We start from the raw sequence: 18,563 nt of genomic DNA on the forward strand, positions 1-18,563 counted from the left end.
AGCTCGCCCTCTGCTGGTGGATGGTGGCAACAACAGGATTCATGAACTCATCCTGTTGTTTCATAATACCAGACTGTGATTTCATACTTTTAATCGCTGACTTTTTAACCAATGTCAGCAATAATTTTGCCAGATTTACATCTCCTACTCGAACTTGTATTGTCAACTATCTCAAACATCTGATCAGGGACATAGAATAGCAGAGTCATGTACATTTTTACAAGTTTTGTATATTAGTTTACATATTATTATGATTACACACCCGAATTCTTTTCCATTCTCAGTTCAACACACACTATAAATATGCCAGGTGACTGAACATTAAATACTATCAATTAAAGAAGGCATTTCTTACTGGAATTAATCTATTCTATATGTCTATTTTCAATACAACAGAAACATGATATACATGTGTTGGCCTGTATCTTTGTTTTGAAGAAAGTATTTAAGAAAGTATTTAATTGAAGAGCAGTATAATAAGGTTATATATTTGAATTTTGGTTAATTTGATGTCCTTTAGATAATATGTATGAAATACTACTGAAGACTAATAATGGAGCCTTTTTGAAGAGATGGGGGTGGGACTATGTATTTATATATGAATCAAAGCTGCACCTGTGTTCAAACGATGTGGGAAAGATTGTTTTACGTTGATATTTTTACAACAACAGTTGATCAAATGTGTAACGTGAATCACTTGTAGTGATGGACACAGATAATTATTCCCCGACTATAGTTCTCCTCATCTTTACGGAGCTTTCAGTTCATTGGCCAAAAACCAACAAACACTGTACACAGACAGACAGTCAGCGACTAGCTGGTGATCACGGTGAAGCATTCATCAGATAAAGATATTTCCCTAAGGTGTCGTTGGATTAAAAAATAGAGCTAAAAGTGAGATACTTCTGCTACATTTGTATGTTAAAACACAGCTCCAAATGAAAGACAATGTTGCTGCTGGGTGTGTAAATGAACAACTGTTTGATCATTCGTTTACCACATGGACTTAAAGATGATGTTAGTGTTGTCACACCTTTGTTTCTGATGCCCCTAAAGGGGTAAAAAGAGCAGTAATTGCAGGTTTAGTTAAGTATTTCCTTGCTAACAATAAATCCAGACAATAATATCCATATGAAAATCATTTTTATTTGAATTTCAATTGGCATTATGAACATGGTCTACCAACTGAAACTAAGCCTATGTTTTACCATCTTTCCCACATGACATGAATGCACCATTAGTGTCAAAATCAGGACTTGAACCGGTTCCTCCCGACCAAGAAAGCAAACATCTATCACCCAAAGGACCATTTGCAGACTGCCGGCTTTTGCATCACGCGAGGTTGCTCGGCTCTGACCGTCCTCCCACCTCCCACACCAGACGAGCAACCTGCCCCCCCCTCCCCGAGGTAGACTTTGCCTTAACCAGGAATAGATTAGAGGCCCACAGGCCAAGTGAGACATCGATCACATCACCAGAGGGGATGCTTGCCCATCGTCTGAGAGTCCGGATGCTTTGGGGTTACATGTCTGCGCTGATGTTAAAGTGGTGCAGAGGAAGCTCAAGGTGTTAGGTGGAGGTTCAGGGAGTCGGACTGTGTATCAGGTCAAATGAGGTTACGCCTTTTACTTTCTGCGTCGTTATTTCGTAAATTAATATCAAAACAATACTTTTTTTTGGTGGCAAAAAGCACACATTTTAAAAGAGTCACATGGTCGTCACTCCTGTCTCGATATTGTGAGAGTGCTTGTATGGCATGTCCCTTTACCCCAACACTTACACCATGAATGTGAGATTTTATTTAACATCCAAGATATGGTGCTGGGGGAAAGAGCATGTCACTGCTGTAAGCTGTTCAACTGAAATAATTGCAGATGTATTTACTCTATAAAAGTGTGTAAATATATTGAATTGCATATTTCTTTTTTCTTTTGTATATTGCCCTCTTCAATTTGATCAGCATAGAAGTGGAATGGCGACTGATATATATATATATATATATATATATATATATATTTATTGTCTATGGTGTATTGCCGCAGGTTAAAGATTTAAAAAAAAGGCTAAAATATCAACATAATACAGATTTGAAACAATGTGCTGCAGATAAGCTTCATATTTATTTGTGCTGTTTCTTCTTCTTCTTCTTTGAAATGTATAAATAAGACAAAAGCTGCTTTAAAAAAAAAAAAAGAAAAAAAGTGTGAGAATTTGTGACCTCACCCGGCCGCACACTGCCAGACTACACCTCGTGTTTCGCCATTGTTATTGTCGCTCAAAATCCATCAGCTTTTCAACAGAATTAAATATCTGTAAAGATCTGTAATTGTTTTCACCTCGAACGCAAGGGTTTAGAAAAAGGGAGAAAAACTACGGTACCCTCTCATGTTCGTCTGTGTGTTTCTTCATGAAAACATCTGCCAGCACTTAACTTTTGTGTACATTTTTTTTTATTTTATACATAATTACCCCCATCTGTACTGTTATGATCCCCTCCCTTCCTGCCAATGTAAATGTTTTGTACGACTACATGGTTTGTATATGAGAAATGCAATGTAACTGCATTATTTAAAAACCTTTACCGTGTAAAACACAAGAAACGCAAATGTCTTCTTTGGTTTTTTTGGGTCATTTATAAAAAGAAAATAAATTAACTGTGATGGAATATGATTTGACCAAAGTCTCCAGTTTTGTGCATCCACGTCCGGTCTCTGGGCCCATTCGGGGTCCACTTTGAGGATCGGTAAATTGGATTCTCGTCTCCAGTAACACGGTCCTGTATTTTACTGCAGACACCAGCCTCCCAGCTCACGTTGTATTCGGCTCTCGTGCTCTTCCTCACAACACTGCAAACAGCCCTGCAGTGAGATGAGTCACTGACGGTGGTGGGAAGCCAGTTCTTTCTCTGGTCTGCTTGTGTTTATCCCATCCTGGAGGATATAGTCGCACACCTGCAAACACAAAACACACATATTTCGACCGCGAAACATTAATCCTCGACACGGAAGTGTCCAAACTTCGGGGGCACCTTATCTCGTAATCCCTTTGGGATCACTTGCTGGGAAGTACAAGAATGCACTCGCCTATTTGCGTCGCTTGTTGCCTTTGATTTTCTGGATCTCCTTGGAGTTGAGGATCAGCATGCCGTTCTTGAAGTGGCCCACCTGACCTGTGGGGGCCGAGCCAGAGCCAGAAGTAGAGGACACCTTCTTCTTCCTCGTGGTCCTGGTGGAGAAGGCAGCACAGTCAGACACAGGTTTCAACCACTCCGACGCGACAAGTACAACTCTGTCCATTTTGTTACGCTAAATCAAAACACTGTGCTGTGTTTTCTATCCATAAATTGTTATTCATTTTTTGATGAAGGATGCCTAGTGGGCTCGCGAAAACTACATAGATAATTACTGCATGTACGACATCTCAATAGAAAACAGATTCAAGGACACTCGTACAAAGACAATGTTTGCTGATGTTTGGTTTGAGCCCGTCTCTTCCAAATGAAATATGTTGGTTTCAATACTCTTTACGTATCAAACTCTAGTGGAAAATGTTTACAGATATATTCAGACACACACACCTTTGATTTTTCGGCTTCTTCTTTTTCTTCAGGTCCTACAAAGCAGCGATACGGGGTATGACAAGAACAGGTGGTGATTTTTAAAATACATTTCAAAATGTGTTGAGGATTTAATGGAAACGCATCTTTATTTTAAATAAAAATACATCTGCATATAATACAAGTAAAGCCGGAGCAGTTTGTATTAAACCTGAGACTGACTGAAGGGGCGGGTCTTACCGTCTGAACCTCCTCCTTTGCCTTCTGCTTCTTGTCTTTGACCTGCTGCTGCAGCATCTTGTAGTTGACGTAGTCCTTCTTGGGGGGCTGATTAGCAGACAACAATGAACTCTTAAATTGGTCACTTTGCGACTAAATAGGTAGGATAGGACGAACTGTTTCCTTACTCGGGCTCCCAGCATGACCGCTCTGTCCTGTTCAAAAACACGCTGCTGCTCCTTCTTATAGCCCGTGATTCCAAACCGATGGACCTCAAGACGAGACTGATGCCAACAAATATAGGAAAAAGTGAGCTAGGTGACAATTTCCACATAGCGAGGCGGCTACAAAATTAAGCAATGAGAAGAAACAAGTCGCACAAGACTCTTTATAAAAACAACAACACATACAGTAAGTTTTGATAACACGTCACCTTTTCTAAGTCGAGCTCTTCTAGCTGGTCGCTCTCGTTCTCCTCCGTCATCTTCTGAAGGGCCTTGGAGTGAGGACGGCACACAACCAAAAGGCGTTGGCGACAAAGATAAGAGGAAAGTGAAGCGAATGGATGGCGACGAGAAGAACATGAACAGAGAATATGTTGACTAAAGGTCGGAGTTTAGGTTTCAAAATGTCAGAGATGGAACGGGTTCTGCATTTGCACAAATAGACTGCTTGATGTAAAATCAACTGCTAGTGAGCGAAGGGACACATTTTTCATTAACTCTGTAGCTTCATGTTGGATGTTGTCATGTCTCCTGCAAACAAAAATTCACTTCCCTCCCCCCACCATCTATTTGGCCACTGTTTAATCCTCTGAAGCAATAAATGTAGTGCCATAACAAAACTTCCCTTTCTGGTGAACATCAATGCTGCAAATAGTGCATCACCAGCTCTGACCAGCAACACGCAGTATACAATGCAGTGCAAACGGCTGATCATTAGTACAGATGGGGGCACAATTTTAAAGTTTAGATAATTTCATAATATAATTTATTAAAACAGATGATCTCTGCAATTTTTTTAATTAACCATATTAACATTTTCAAGCAAAAAAAAGTCAAATGTTTGTTGGTTTCAGCTTCTCAAATGTTAGGATTTAATGATTTTTGTGATGTATAAGATATTAAATATTTTGAGTTTGAACATTTGGTTGAATAAAACAATGTAATGGTTCTTAAATTATATTATGGATGCACATTTTCCAATCTGCTTCTGTTGGATATTTAGCACTGGCGGGGCAAGATAATGCATAGTTAATGCACCTGAAATAATATATTATAAAGGAAGTACATGGTGAGCTAAAGTAGTACAGACTTACGGTTATTTTGTTGGGCGCTGGAGTCTGCTTGGTTTTCGGGTTCTTTCTGGGGTCCTGAAATGTTACAACCTTCACATGGCTCACCCGCTTGATGGTTGGACCTGAGCAGGACGTGATACATTTAAATACATACATAAATACATTTGGTCATTGACAGCTGTGCATGCTGAATCAAACAATTATACATAGGCTCAAGTGCAATGACATATATAACATTAATATGATTATCTGGATGCCTCTGGCTTGATTCCTGGAAACAAGACGAGTCAATGGAGGATAGACCCACAACATGCGCATGGGGCTGTTCCTCAGCTCATTGCTATGCTGCTCATTGCTATGCTGCTCATTGCTATGCTGCCCACCTGTTTGCTCAGTCGTTGGTTGTTGCTGCTGCTGTTCAGCTCCAACATGATCCACTCGGTTGTTTTCAGAGTCACTGGAGATATCCGTGACTGCAGGCAACTCATCTTCCTCCTCCTCATTTCTTTTTCTTTTGTTCTTCTTCTGAGACTTGAGCTTCTTTTTGGATCCTGCTCCATCTTCTGAAAGATCGGTCAACAACAAGAGCATGACATTAAAGTCTCTCTCAAGTCCCTGCAACTTGTTGGTAAACAGCATCAACAAGGACATCAGCATGCGTCTGTTAATTACACATTAATACAATGTAGGCAATACAATATGACACCTACGGCGTACATTCTACCTTTACAAAGTTCATAATGTCATAATGATGTTAACTTCTTCAACCATATGTGTATTATAAACAATAACCTTTACGACTTGATTGAACGTGTTTGTGCTGTGATCGGCGGCGATCCGTGCACGGGACAAACGGGGAACTCTGATAAGCGTTAGTTCAATATTGTTAAACGAATTATGATTTGCGAAACAACAAATACATTATTCTCGTTTTAATATAGAGTCGGGGTAACCACGGCAAACCATATAAGAGTTAGCTAACTAACAACACATAGCATTTCAAGGCATGCTAGTAAACCTAGCATAGCTAACTAACAGCACTTACCAAACTCATAAAGTGTATCCAAAACGTGCTCAAGAAACAAACAATCTTCGTCTTCTTTTCCGTCCATTGTAAGCTAATGCTAGAAACAGGAAAAACAGCTAAATACAAGCTATTAATGAATGGGACTCAACGATATCCGCCGTTTGAAAACATACAACGTAACGCTAAAGCACGTGTGACGACAGTTGAACCTTTCCGGCCACCGTAGTTGCGGAAATGCCACCGAAACGCCAGTTAATACGCCCATGTGAAGTTATCCTGTTAACAACTAACTCTAACCCTAAAAAATATTAAGAGTCGGGAACCGCACAACCACACCTGGACGTATGAGTTCACGGGTCGCAGCGTGTATGAGTTTGTAAATAGTGACAAAGAATGGCATGCGGCGATGTTTATTCGGTACGTATGCGTCGCTTCTTCGCCGGTGGCTGAGCTCACTCGGCTAGCTGTCCGCTGTGGCTCAGCGCTCTCTGCTTGACGTTTGACGGATCAAATACGATTTAATGCACTTATGTAACGAAATGGCGTCGAAACCAACAGTGAAGTGGGGCTTTAATTTGGCAATTTTGTTTTGCGACATTTTTTCACCGATACAATCGCTATTGAGCAATCGTCACTTTGCATTTCTTTAACGCGTGCAGCATGCAGGACGCTTTATTTCCATAGCACTCTCTGGCCGCCACGGTGCTGCTCTGCGCGTGTGAAGGTCCTCACAGTTTAATTGTGTTAACAGTCAACTTATTTCCTTCCGTTAATATGTAACGTTAACCTGCAGATGCAACAGTGTTTCCCAACAATAGCTTCTCCATGTATTACTGTCTACTCTAAAACATTTCAGAGTGAAATATTGCACTTTTTTACTTCACCATAGTTATATGTTCTTTCATATTATATGTTACAAAGGAGGTATTGTTATAGAATAAACTGATCAAATGCAGTTGCAGTTAGCTCCACCTACAAGTACAGCAACAGCATTATAATGCTATTATTTATTCACTGATTGGGACTGAATTTGTCAACAATATGTTAAAATATCGTATGCTTTCAGTAAGGCACGACTAAGAAATATAGATCCATGTCTTGATTCTAATATGTATTGTTTTTAATAGCAAAGAGACCCTATGCTGAAGAAGAGAGATGACTTTGAGGACGTTTTGGAGGAGAGGAGGAACTCCAGCGACTTGAGATACGCCCTCAGGTGCTACACTCCGGTTCTGTATAAAGGCGTGCCGCCCTGTAAATCCAGCATGCTGAAGAGCATGGTGCTTCAGTCGGATCAACTGCACTATGTCATCAGTCAGGTAAGACTGGTGGTCTGACAGCAGCTGGACTTTCTGGTTATGATATGATAAAATAATCCTTTATTAGTCCCGCAGTGGGGACATTTACAGGAGTAAATGCAGCAAAGGGATAAAGTGCACACAAGAAACATAGCAAAAAAACAAACAAGTGATGTAAACAATAAACAGTACTACAAAAAAAGTAAGAATCTACATGGTCTCAAGATTACACTCAAAAGTTTGCTGTTTTTTTTAAAAGAAGTGCCATTTCTGTGATTTAGTGATGACGGCTTCATTGTGATGATTTCTGCATGGATTTATACAGTAGATTATAAATAATGAACTTTGTTCTTTTCTTTGTATAGATTACATTTATTTATTCATCAGCACACAGAGAAACAATTTCATAGCGCTGTATTACATTAATCATAGGTTTAAATATTGAACCGTATTACAAGTTACTCCAGACGTGTACGTTTTCATAACTAATTAACAGAAATTAGATTCCTAATTTATAACAAAAATGTCTCATAGCTGTAAGATACTAAAAAGTATAATTGTGGATATTGCGCATATACCAGGTTATTCATTTTGCAATTACTGTTCACCTTTTCTAGGATAACAAATATTATTATTATTTTATTTCATATATTGTATTTAATCCCTATATTTTAACTTCTGCACTCCCATTTTTTACTTGCATGATTTTCTTTTTATATTTAATGAGCATTGTTTGAGGGAGCCTGAGATCAAATATGCCGACAACTGTTTCTCTAATTGAATCTGTCAAACTGTATAGAGAGAAGAACAATAGTACCATGTTCTGGTATTCAGATGTCAAATACAGTACATGTATCAGATTACATTTATAAAAGTTGTTATTGTTTCACCTGACCCATTTTGAATGGTCCAGGTTTCCAAAGAGACGGGCAGGAAGACTGATGAGGTCCAGGAGGAGGCGTCCGCCATCTTGGACGAGATGGCTCACTGTCAGCAGCTCAGCACCGTTCGCTTCTTTGCCTTCACACTCAGCAAGGTCTTCAAATCCTTGTTCAGGAGCATCTGTGTGAACGAAGAGGGCATCCAGAGGGTGAGAACGAACATGTGGCACTGGACCCGAAGAACAAGAGTGTGAGTGAAACAGTTGACGCAGACCAATGGACGCCTCATCTCCTCTTTGCTTTGTCGTTAGCTCCAGCAGGCCATTCAGGAGCACCCGGTGGTCCTGTTACCCAGTCACCGCAGCTACATGGACTTCCTGCTGATGTCATACCTCCTGTACACCTACGACCTGACTCTGCCCGTCATTGCTGCCGGCATGGGTGAGCATGGAAGAGAGCGAGATGCACGGAGTCAGAAGCACAACATGTGCAGTATTTGTTGACTCTGTTTAAGAAATGTAGATTATTGCATTAAAAAAAAAATCTGTACATACTAAAGTTAGTTTCAAATGAGGCATATTTAGTATTATTATATTTTGTTTTATTTAATCAAAATATGGGCAGAATAATGGTAACACTCCTTAATATGATGCAGTCCAACATTTGTTTTGTCCCTGCAGACTTCATGGGGATGAAATTTGTTGGGGAGATGCTGCGGATGTCTGGAGCGTTCTTCATCCGGAGGTCATTTGGTGGGGACAAGCTGTACTGGGCTGTCTTCTCGGAGTATGTCAAGACCATGCTGAAGGTGTGGAGAATTTTCTTTCCTTCTAAATCTTCTCCTTTTCGGTTAAGAAGTGACCTTTTTTTCTCCTAAGGTCGTGGAGTCGTGTCATTTTGTGTGTGAAGCGATTTCCATGGTATTATGAAGCTCGTTTCTTCAGTTAGTTCACAATGACAAACAGTTTATAGTTAAATTATTTGTGTTTCATTTTTAGAATGGATTTGCACCCGTTGAATTTTTCCTCGAGGGCACCAGAAGCCGGACGTCCAAGTCTTTGACTCCAAAGTTGGGTAAGTTACAAGCAAAATCAACTGTGGACTCTCCGAGCTTTAAATGGGAAAAATTAAACTCTAAATCCACAAGTCACCTGTCAGACAGCTGCAGTTCAGTGTAACATGTTCATGTTAAATTTTCAACGTGACAAAAGTGAAAGTGTTGTAAAATGTGTCAATGACGGCATACATTTTTATTAGCAAATTGAAAATATCATATTTCTGAAAATATTTCCAATTTTCTGTGTTGCAACTGATGAGATGTTTTTTCCTGCATCACTCACCTCTCTGTCCTCTCCCAGGTCTGTTGAATATAGCCATGGATCCGTTCCTTAAAGGCGAGGTGTTTGACGTGAGCGTGGTCCCAGTCAGCATCAGCTATGAGAGGATCTTGGAGGAGACGCTTTATGCCAGAGAGCTGCTGGGTATTCCCAAACCCAAGGAGTCCACTTCAGTGAGTCATTTAAACGTCTGTGGCCGGTTTCATTTAAGGTTTTCTCCTTATCTTGGCCTTTTTCCAAAGGAATCCCTTAGAGCTGCACAAAAGGTCTTTGCACCCAAAGTAAGGAAAAATACACAAAGTACTACTGACTCTATCTTAACCACGGCATGGCTGAGTTTCTGGCGATAAATAAAGACAATAAACGCATCTCGAGAAGAGTGTCCTTATGTCCAACCGTGTGTCACGCCATTCATCAATTTTGAAATGCCCATTGGTGAAGTTGGGGGATGAGACGCCTCTTTAAAGTTGCCAGATTCTCAAAAGTGTGCAGGGTGATAACGGGACCCACTTCAAGTTCAAGCGCCCTCACAATATGGAGATCAATTTGTTAACAGAAAGATAACAAATAATAAATAATATATATATATATATCAGTCATTGTCCAGTTAGTCTGCATTCATGAAACTGAAGTTGCCAACGTCGTACTTTCTTTTATTGTATTCCTCCAGATGTATACACTCTTTACTCTTCTGATGAATTTTGTGTTCTTGTCTTCAAGGCCAACTTTGTGAAATGATAACCGGCTCATTGTGCAAACAAACAACCGGTCTCTATGGAAACTGTAAAATGTAGTCTATCCTTCACTAAGGAATTTATTTTAAGGAATTATGTGCAACTCCGCTAAAAAGAAAATATGCCTCATACTTGAGGAGAAAACCCGAAGTGTTTAGTTCAACCAGTTCAACCACGACTTGTTTTTGACAGTTGCTATTTATTGTTATGCAAAACCCTTATAAGTCCTATTTTGCAGCCTGCTCACATGTGCTGAGACGGGACTCTCTGCTCATCACTTCATCTGCTGTTTCTTGTTCATGTTTCCTTCTGTAGGGTCTGTTCAAAGCCAGGAAGGTCCTCAGTGAAGACTACGGCAGTATCCATGTGTACTTTGGTCAACCTGTGTCTGTTAGGAGTTTAGCTGAGGGCCGAGTGAACCGCCGCCAGTTCAACCTGGTGCCAAGGTATGATATCTATAACGGTAAATGATGTGTGTAGTACTTTCACAGCTATTAGAGCTTTACTTTTTTTGCTCTGGTACTAAAAACATGGATTAACTGTAAGAATTTCATTTAAGACACATCCCGGGGAAGCCCGGCGAGGACATCCACAGCTTCGTGAATGACTCGGCCTACAAGCTGGTGCGGGCCCAGGAGGAGAACATGGTCCTGAAGCCGTGGGTCCTTCTGGCCTCCCTGCTGCTCCAGAACCAGGCGGCGGGGCCGAAAGAGGGGCTGCCGCTGGACGAGCTGACTGCACAGGCCGTGTGGCTCAGGGACCTTTCCCGGCAGTACGGAGCCTTCCTCCACTGGCCCGGTACATAATGTGCCCGCTACCTAAGTTTTCAGTCATCCTGCCGGCTCTCTGTGTCCTCAAGTGTGTTGTTGTTCTCTCCTTTAGACCAAATGACTCCATCAGAAGTAGTTTCCTCCAGTCTTTCCCTGCACCGAGGTCTAGTGAGGATCTGTGAGGGAAAGGTCCAGCTGGCAGTGGAACAAGGTCTGTTTTTATTTGTTTGTTTCTTGCTTTGATTTCTGTTTTCATGCAACATCACTGCGACTACAAAATTAGATTACAGAATACATTTAAGGCATCTAGCTGTCATCTAGTTGTCAAAAATCTCAACAATAATAATAATAAAACTCTTTGTGTAACACCTTTCATACAAGACATGCATCAGAAAGAGCTTTAGAATAAGCAAACAATAGACATATAATTAACATAAACACTGAGAATATAAGATGAAGTAGAATACATATAATGTATAACATAAGATTCCAAAATGAAACCCACTAAATGGTAATGATATTAATATTATTACCCATATATTTGCAGCATGCAGATACAGTATGCATCAATAAACACTGCAGCAGCATCACAAAGGTCTCCTTTCTCTTCTACGAATGTAGACTGGTACTTTAAGTACAGCGTGACTGACACAAGTTAAGATGTGCTTAAGTGTTCTAAAACTCATATTAAATATAGAGACATTATTTGTTGTTTAAGTACAAATCTATAATTTCTTTAACCAAATGTTCTCTATTTATCAGTAAACTGACATTTTTTTAACATTCAGGGAAATTACTCCGTCACGGTGGTTGAAAGGCATTTTGATTTGTAAATCAACCTCTTAAGATATATCCCAGCACTATTTGAAAGACATTCTGCCCACAAAGCTAGCTTTTGTACAATTAAAACTTGCATTTGCTTTTTTACTGTCAGTGGCTTTGAATACAATATTTATCCCCAATAATAACCCATTTGTAGAAGGCAACAAAATAAAGAAATAATCCACAGTGATGTGAAACAATTGAGCAAATACAGGGTTAAACACTGAACTTTAACCTTGTAATTTAGCATTCATAATCACTATATAAACAGTTAATAACGGGACAATCCTAAGTTTATAATACTGTACACTATTAGTCCAATATTTATATACTGCTCACTAATACAAAAATAGCTTAAAATGAAGTGTTACCAATGCATGAAATGATAAAAAGCACAGTTATGGCATTTCCTGACCTTGAACTTTGCACTAAAGAAGGACCTGAGGCTCCAGAGGACCCTCACAGCGCCGCCACTCCGGAAGAGAAGCTCTTGAACCAGGCGGTCATCGTGCTCTCCTGCGCCTCCTACAGGAACCAGGCGCTGCACGTCTTTCTCCGGCCAGCGCTGCTCGCCTCAGCCATCCACACTGCTTCCTCCACCCAGAAACGTAAGACACACACACACACACATACACACACACACACACACCGTTTGCCTTTTTAGATACTGTGCAAACTACACATTTTATTGTTCTAGTTTCACACTAGAAGTTCCACAGCATGAACTCGATTATTTTTTCTTCATCGTACATCAACGTATAAGTTTTTTCAAAAGCCACCCATCATACATATCATGTTGGCTGGTGCGTGCTCATCATTATGTGTTTTGCAGAGGAGGTCTTCAACAGTTTCAGCTTCCTAAGAAACATGTTTTCCAATGAGTTCATCCTGTGTCCCGGAGCTACAGTGCAGGTAAGGAGCCGCATTTCGATACTGCTGTGCTTGAAATAAAGGTCGGCTGAACATAGAGAAGTGAATGACTGTTGTAAATATATCATTGTATGGCCATAGCTTTCATACGTTGCTCTGTGCGCCGCAGGACTTTGAGGAGGCCAGTTACCTGCTGGTGAAGACCGGAGCTGTGCAGGTTTCCCAGCAGGAAGTTGTGGTGACTGAAGGAGGACACAGAACTCTGGCCTTCCTCATCGCTATGCTGGATCCCTTCTTACAAGGATACCAGGTGAGGGTTGGTTGTGTGACACGTGTTGTATACAGAAGGGTAGTTGTGTGCACATTGATCAGTTAAAGAAAGAGAAGAGTGTCTGCACGTTGACTTTTATTATGTTTATGAACTATTAGATTTTGTTTCATTTAGTTATGACCTTTCTTTTACAGCCCTGTTGCCGTTTTTAATTTGCATTATATATAGATGAAGTTTATTAAGATACTATATCTTTGACTCATATATATATATAGACTTTAAAAAAACTCTAATAACAGGTTTTCTTCAGACTGCATGTGGACTCTGCACACCGTTTATTTTCCAAGTATCTTTTTCTGACAGCTTGATATACTTATATCCTTACATGGAATTAAACCTAATTCCATTCATTATTTCATTTAGCAGATTCATGCATAAACACAAGTTAAAGTATATGCAAACATCCTGCTTGTTTTCATTAACGACCAGTTGTTAAGGAAAGTTTGTGTTACACTTCAGATGTCCTTTAGAGAATGCTGATAAGTGTGTGTGTGTGTGTGTGTGTGTGGGTGTGTGTGTACACAGGTGGTGTGCCGGTTTCTGTGTGAGGAGGCCACTGAGACTCTGACGGAAAAACAGTTTATTCCTGCTGTCCGGAAATTCATCATCAAACATCTTCTAGCAGGTTTTTTCTCCATTTTTTAAAAAAGTTTCTCAAATCATTTCTGCCATATTTTTTTATTTTGTACATTTTATTTTGGCCCTCTACAAATTGCATGTTGTAAATGTGTGTGTTATCCAGGTGGACTCAGGTATGCTGAAGTGCTGTCATCTGACCTTCAGAAAAACTCTCTGGCTGCGTTTCTAAGACTTGGAGCTGTACAGAAAATCAAAGGGTATGTTGGTTTTGATCATCTTGAGTGCCTGGTTGGTCCTCCAAGCCGAGCTCAAAATACAACACTTTAATGACAGGCACACAGCACTTTAGAGGGAAGACCATCCGCTGGAAACTACCCGACTTTAATACCACACGGTGTGATACCTTTTTAACCGAATTGATGGTTTTATGTGTATGATCATTATGGTCATTATATACAATGTATCATATTAACATAGTTTGTGTGTACTGTCGAATTTGTGTCAAATGAATTACTCTCAAAATACGAGTGCAAGGAGGTGGAAAGAGAGTCTGTTACCATAAAGCGGCATTTTAGAGGCGCTGGATTATTAACATGTAATAATAATCAATACGGTTATTGACAAGACCGATATATTGTGACACCCCCACATGAAGGTTTGAAGTGATTTGTTCAGGTAATTTCAGCTTTTGTTGTGTAATTGCGCTGTAAATAGTATTTCATTCATTTTTATCAAGTCACTCAGATTTATTTAGGGGAAAATCACAAATTTGACTCAAAGGGGCTTCACAATCTGAACATCATAGACACATTTTTTTAATTGAATGTATTGTCATCATCCAATAAGTGTTGGACGACACATTGTTATTGTAGCCCTGATTGCTAAGAAGAGCAAGACAATCCAAACAAAAACACTAGTGCATTCCTGCAGTGCATTTTGGGAATTTGGATTAGAAGGAATGTAAACAGCATATAAATATGGCGAAAATGTTAACATAAAAAAACTCCATTGACCCCTTGATTGTCAAGGCACTGACACACACACACACACACACACACACACACACACACACACTCACTCAATTTCACTTACCTTTTATGGCATCCAGCCATGAAGACAGGGTTTTATTTATTCCAAGTAATCAACAAAAAGCACTAGGAAACACTTTCTCTGGAACTACTTTCAGGCAAAGAAATAGTCCCCATGAACTCAAACTTGATTTTGCACTAAATGTAACTGCATGTTTTTACTCCAGTGTGCATCAGGGGACGTTAAAGGTCAACAAGGTGATGGTGAACTCATTGGAAGACACTCTAGGTAAGAAGCGAGCTCTCTGTTATGCACCCGGAGGGAATCGATTGCGTTTTCTTTCCAACAAATCTCAAATGTGTCTCTTTGTCTAGGAGGAAAACTGCTCACCGAGAAAGCTGTCGTCGCTCGCCTCTAATTCAGCGACCTCGTTAGCCGAAAGGGGATTGAGGAGTGCCGATAAGTCTTTACCTGCATCCAGCGGTGTCTCAGCTTTTTTCTCCACGTGGTCGGCCCGGTTCAGCCAAACAAAATAATTGCTATCTGGTGGCAGTTTAATTTATTTTCTAATTTCACTATCTCCTCTTTGCCTCTCTTTAAAATATGCCCTTTTTTTCCTCTCTCTCTCTCTTTCTCTCTCGCTCTCTCTCGCTCCGATCTTTAAATTAACAAAAAGCTTTTATATATGTATATAAAGCCAGACGGTGACCTGCGGAGGTTTACCGGCCAGCTCTTTGCATCATTTAGAAAAACAGACATTTTGCTGTGAGGAGCCTCGTAAAAGCTTCTGAATGTGCCAACTCCACTCAGGATGCTGGCCGGGCCCCATTAGTGCACTTGATGAGTATCCTCTTAACGCGCGGCGTGGCTTTTCTTTGTGTTATTCTTTTTCATGTCTGTCTGATTACTAGCCGTCTCTTTTATTTTGAGCACTTTAATGATTTTTTTTTTTTAATTCATGCAATGTAGTGTTGACCTGTATCTTAACACTCCTTTGACACAATGCCTTTTTTTTTTTTATATGGAACAAAAGTTGCTTCAAATTGGTGCATTTGAAGATTTGGTTGGTTACATGATTTAGCTTTTGGAAGTTTCTTTTTGCACAGTTTGAATAGATTTGAGTCAAGAATAGCTTGTTCGAGGTGTCATTGTTGAATTCAAAGCCGCCCTCAGGCCTTCGGCCAACACACAGAGCTTCATTCACCTTTGTGTACACAGTGGAGAGCATTGCTATGAGCGTAACACCACTGGTGCATAGTTGCCAAACTCCATATAAAAATAGCAGTTAGTTATTCCACTCACAGCTACACCAAAGGAACAAGTTTGATGTTTTTGTTCACTGTTGCAGATTATTTATATATTTTCTCAAGTCCTAAAATGGAATAGAATATAAACTTTATTTATATACAAAGCGATACACACTTGATGCAGTTTTGTTACAGGGAAGGGAAGAAAGCCAAAATACAGTAACATACGAGCAGGAGCTGAACGACAGAAACTCTGAGGAGCAATGCTCATAAAATGCCACTGAACTCGAGAACAACAAGGCAGGGCTTCTTTTAAAAGTATCAGACCAATGAGTGAAACACTCAGTTGACCTAGTTAACAGACATGTTGTTCAGAAGGGTGCAATTTACATAACTTTTTTTCAAATCAGATTAGTTTTCAGAAATCTTTATTTTGAAGCCATTTGTTTTTTTAATGAACGTTCTCTTTAAATCCTTGAATCTTAAATGCCACTGCTGTCAACAGATTTGGGGTTTTACAGAATTTGGCAGATTAGGTTTTGGAGCGAGAAAAACAAATGCAAGTTAAACCTTGTGGTATAACCAAACAGCCACACTTAACTTTCACTCTAAGCAAATATTTTTTATACCTCTCTATAGCTTTTTTCCCTCTTTTTAAATGGGCCACTGTTTAGCATTTCAGGGGATCTGTTAGCAGAAGTGGAATAACATTTTCATAACTCTAGTTTCTTTATTGTATAGTCACCGGAAATCAAGAATGTGTTTTCATTTGCTTGAAATGAGCTCTTCATGTTTCCCAGAGTCCGTCATGTTTCTACGGTAGCCCAAAACAGACAATTCAAACAGTGGCTCTGGAGAAGGTCTTTTGCATTTGTTACCCAAAGGCTGCAGTAGGTTGTGGTGCTGCTGACGTTTATTTTATTTAGTGTCGACACAAAGCAGCCACAATTTGAGCAAAAACTAAAATAAATCTGCTAAATTTAAATCAGGAAATGTCTTATTAAATGCCAACTTTCAGTACCTGACACTTGGTGCTATGGACACTATGGTTCAATATCCCAAAGCAGTGTTTGAATGGGAAAGCTGGCTTCAGGTCATATCCATGAAAGTCTGAAATAGCCCCGAAGCTGTTGAAGCCGTCTGTAGTTGTTAAAGGACTGTGGTCGCACTCCGTCAATGGACAGGTGTGAAATAAAAGGGCATCAACTGTTTGCGTGGCTGATCTCAAATGACTAATAAAAAGGGGTTGAGGGCATTGCCATTATGAGCCCATGTGAAGTTCTTCTTTTTCCAATAATACAAACTTTGATCGCTGAATTTTCCGGACACTAACTTTGTATGTTTTGAAACCTGACACACTTCAACTCGCTGAAGACCAACTACAAAGTAGCTCTGCAGCTAACGTTTGTAGCAACAACCTGCCTGTGAGAACGTGTCATTGTGCCAGTGTTTTTTCAATGACAGCTTTTATACTGTATAATATCTAAATATTTGACTCCTGTCTGTGTGTGTGTGTGTGTGTGTGTGTTTACGCGTGCATGTGTTGGGTGAAGCCTTTTACTACAAACTGTACAGGCTGATAAAAGCATGTTAATAAAGTGTTTTGAAATACAATATTTCAGCCCAGATTGCGTCACTTCTGTCAATTTAAACTGGGGTCAAGTTGCTCAGATTGATTTTAAAACTCACTCCATCATTTTATTACATCCCGTGTTTGTTTGATAGTCAAACCTCTTGTGACAAACGGCTCAGAGAAACAGTTTGATCTCAATTGATTAAAACATGATGTGATTATATTCAATGATGATCCTTTACCTAAGTAAAAGTACTAATACCACACTGTGAAAATACTCCACTACAAGTGGAAGTCCAGCCTTCTAAACCCTTATCTAAAACTATTTTTAGTACAGCAGTTTAGTAAATGTTCCACACAAAAAAAAAAGTCCACAACTGCCAACAAATGATGATCTGGCCTGAAAGACCCGATTGGTGAGAAATCCCTAACTGACCTCTAGGTGTCAGACTTGCCTCTCTTTGAGCCCTTTCTTCATGGCAGGTTATTGATACACACACACACACACACACACACACACACAGCATTTGTCATCATGTTTTGTGGCTCTGCTGCTGAGTAAGAGACTGCTGCCAGCAAATCCACCACTTTCCATCCTTATTGCCCTTTCTCTCACACTCACTCAGTATCTGACAAATTATAGGTTCATCTAAAGTTGCCATACCAAATTGCTTCTACACACACCAGTCCTTCCATCCATCCATTTATTTCCTCCTCCTGCTTTCTCTTTCACTCCATCCATATCCGTCTCCCCGGTGGTGGTGTATAATAGTGTCAGCCACAGCCATATCAGCATTTTATCTGCTCCATTATGACAAGCTGTATGGAGGAGGAGGAGGGGGGGCACACACACTCCCCCATACACACATACAGGAGGGCAACACCCTAATAAACAACTTTCTGACCCATGGCAGCCGCCGGGAAACGAAGGCAGTGGACAGGAGTGCATTGCATTTAGTTTTGTTCCTTTAAATCTTGTCGGTGTTATTGCTT

At 40.0% G+C, this 18,563-nt stretch overlaps 2 protein-coding genes across 4 annotated transcripts; one reads left to right on the plus strand and one right to left on the minus strand.

The window, feature by feature from the left end:
- Nucleotides 1-1,182: 1,182 nt before the first annotated feature.
- On the minus strand, nt 1,183-6,318 carry c24h1orf131 (chromosome 24 C1orf131 homolog). Of its 3 annotated transcripts, none has more exons than XM_034527562.1 (9): nt 6,118-6,318; nt 5,456-5,635; nt 5,094-5,194; nt 4,209-4,271; nt 3,964-4,059; nt 3,797-3,883; nt 3,578-3,612; nt 3,084-3,225; nt 1,183-2,951 (listed from the first exon to the last, which is right to left on the minus strand). In XM_034527562.1, exons 1-8 carry the CDS (start codon nt 6,182-6,184, stop codon nt 3,084-3,086), a joined length of 771 nt encoding a protein of 256 aa, XP_034383453.1. In that variant the 5' UTR covers nt 6,185-6,318; the 3' UTR covers nt 1,183-2,951. The 3 variants fall into 3 exon arrangements, with proteins under 3 accessions (XP_034383453.1, XP_034383455.1, XP_034383454.1); XM_034527564.1 differs by having other exon boundaries at nt 4,209-4,262; nt 6,118-6,311; XM_034527563.1 differs by having other exon boundaries at nt 5,456-5,632; nt 6,118-6,231.
- Nucleotides 6,276-17,613, plus strand: gnpat (glyceronephosphate O-acyltransferase). Its single transcript, XM_034527561.1, has 17 exons — nt 6,276-6,516; nt 7,227-7,418; nt 8,311-8,487; nt 8,590-8,719; nt 8,959-9,086; nt 9,277-9,352; nt 9,637-9,788; nt 10,665-10,795; nt 10,909-11,147; nt 11,232-11,330; nt 12,376-12,549; nt 12,774-12,853; nt 12,981-13,121; nt 13,668-13,767; nt 13,885-13,978; nt 14,977-15,038; nt 15,125-17,613. The coding sequence occupies exons 1-17, from the start codon at nt 6,493-6,495 to the stop codon at nt 15,166-15,168; spliced, it is 2,043 nt and encodes a 680-aa protein (XP_034383452.1). The 5' UTR covers nt 6,276-6,492; the 3' UTR covers nt 15,169-17,613.
- Nucleotides 17,614-18,563: the final 950 nt, after the last annotated feature.

Source organism: Cyclopterus lumpus, chromosome 24, assembly GCF_009769545.1.
Source record: "Cyclopterus lumpus isolate fCycLum1 chromosome 24, fCycLum1.pri, whole genome shotgun sequence".
NCBI lineage: Eukaryota > Metazoa > Chordata > Actinopteri > Perciformes > Cyclopteridae > Cyclopterus > Cyclopterus lumpus.

Excerpts from the sequence above, each read along its gene's own strand:
- c24h1orf131 (XM_034527562.1), bottom strand. The coding sequence starts at position 6,184 with ATGGACGGAAAAGAAGACGAAGATTGTTTGTTTCTTGAGCACGTTTTG. Across the intron at positions 4,272-5,093 it reads CAGCGCCCAACAAAATAACC|GCCCTTCAGAAGATGACGGA; the intron begins GTAAGTCTGTAC and ends CCTCACTCCAAG. Across the intron at positions 3,613-3,796 it reads CAAAGGAGGAGGTTCAGACG|GACCTGAAGAAAAAGAAGAA; the intron begins GTAAGACCCGCC and ends GCTGCTTTGTAG.
- gnpat (XM_034527561.1), top strand. The coding sequence starts at position 6,493 with ATGGCATGCGGCGATGTTTATTCG. Across the intron at positions 9,353-9,636 it reads GTCTTTGACTCCAAAGTTGG|GTCTGTTGAATATAGCCATG; the intron begins GTAAGTTACAAG and ends GTCCTCTCCCAG. Across the intron at positions 13,979-14,976 it reads GCTGTACAGAAAATCAAAGG|TGTGCATCAGGGGACGTTAA; the intron begins GTATGTTGGTTT and ends TTTTTACTCCAG.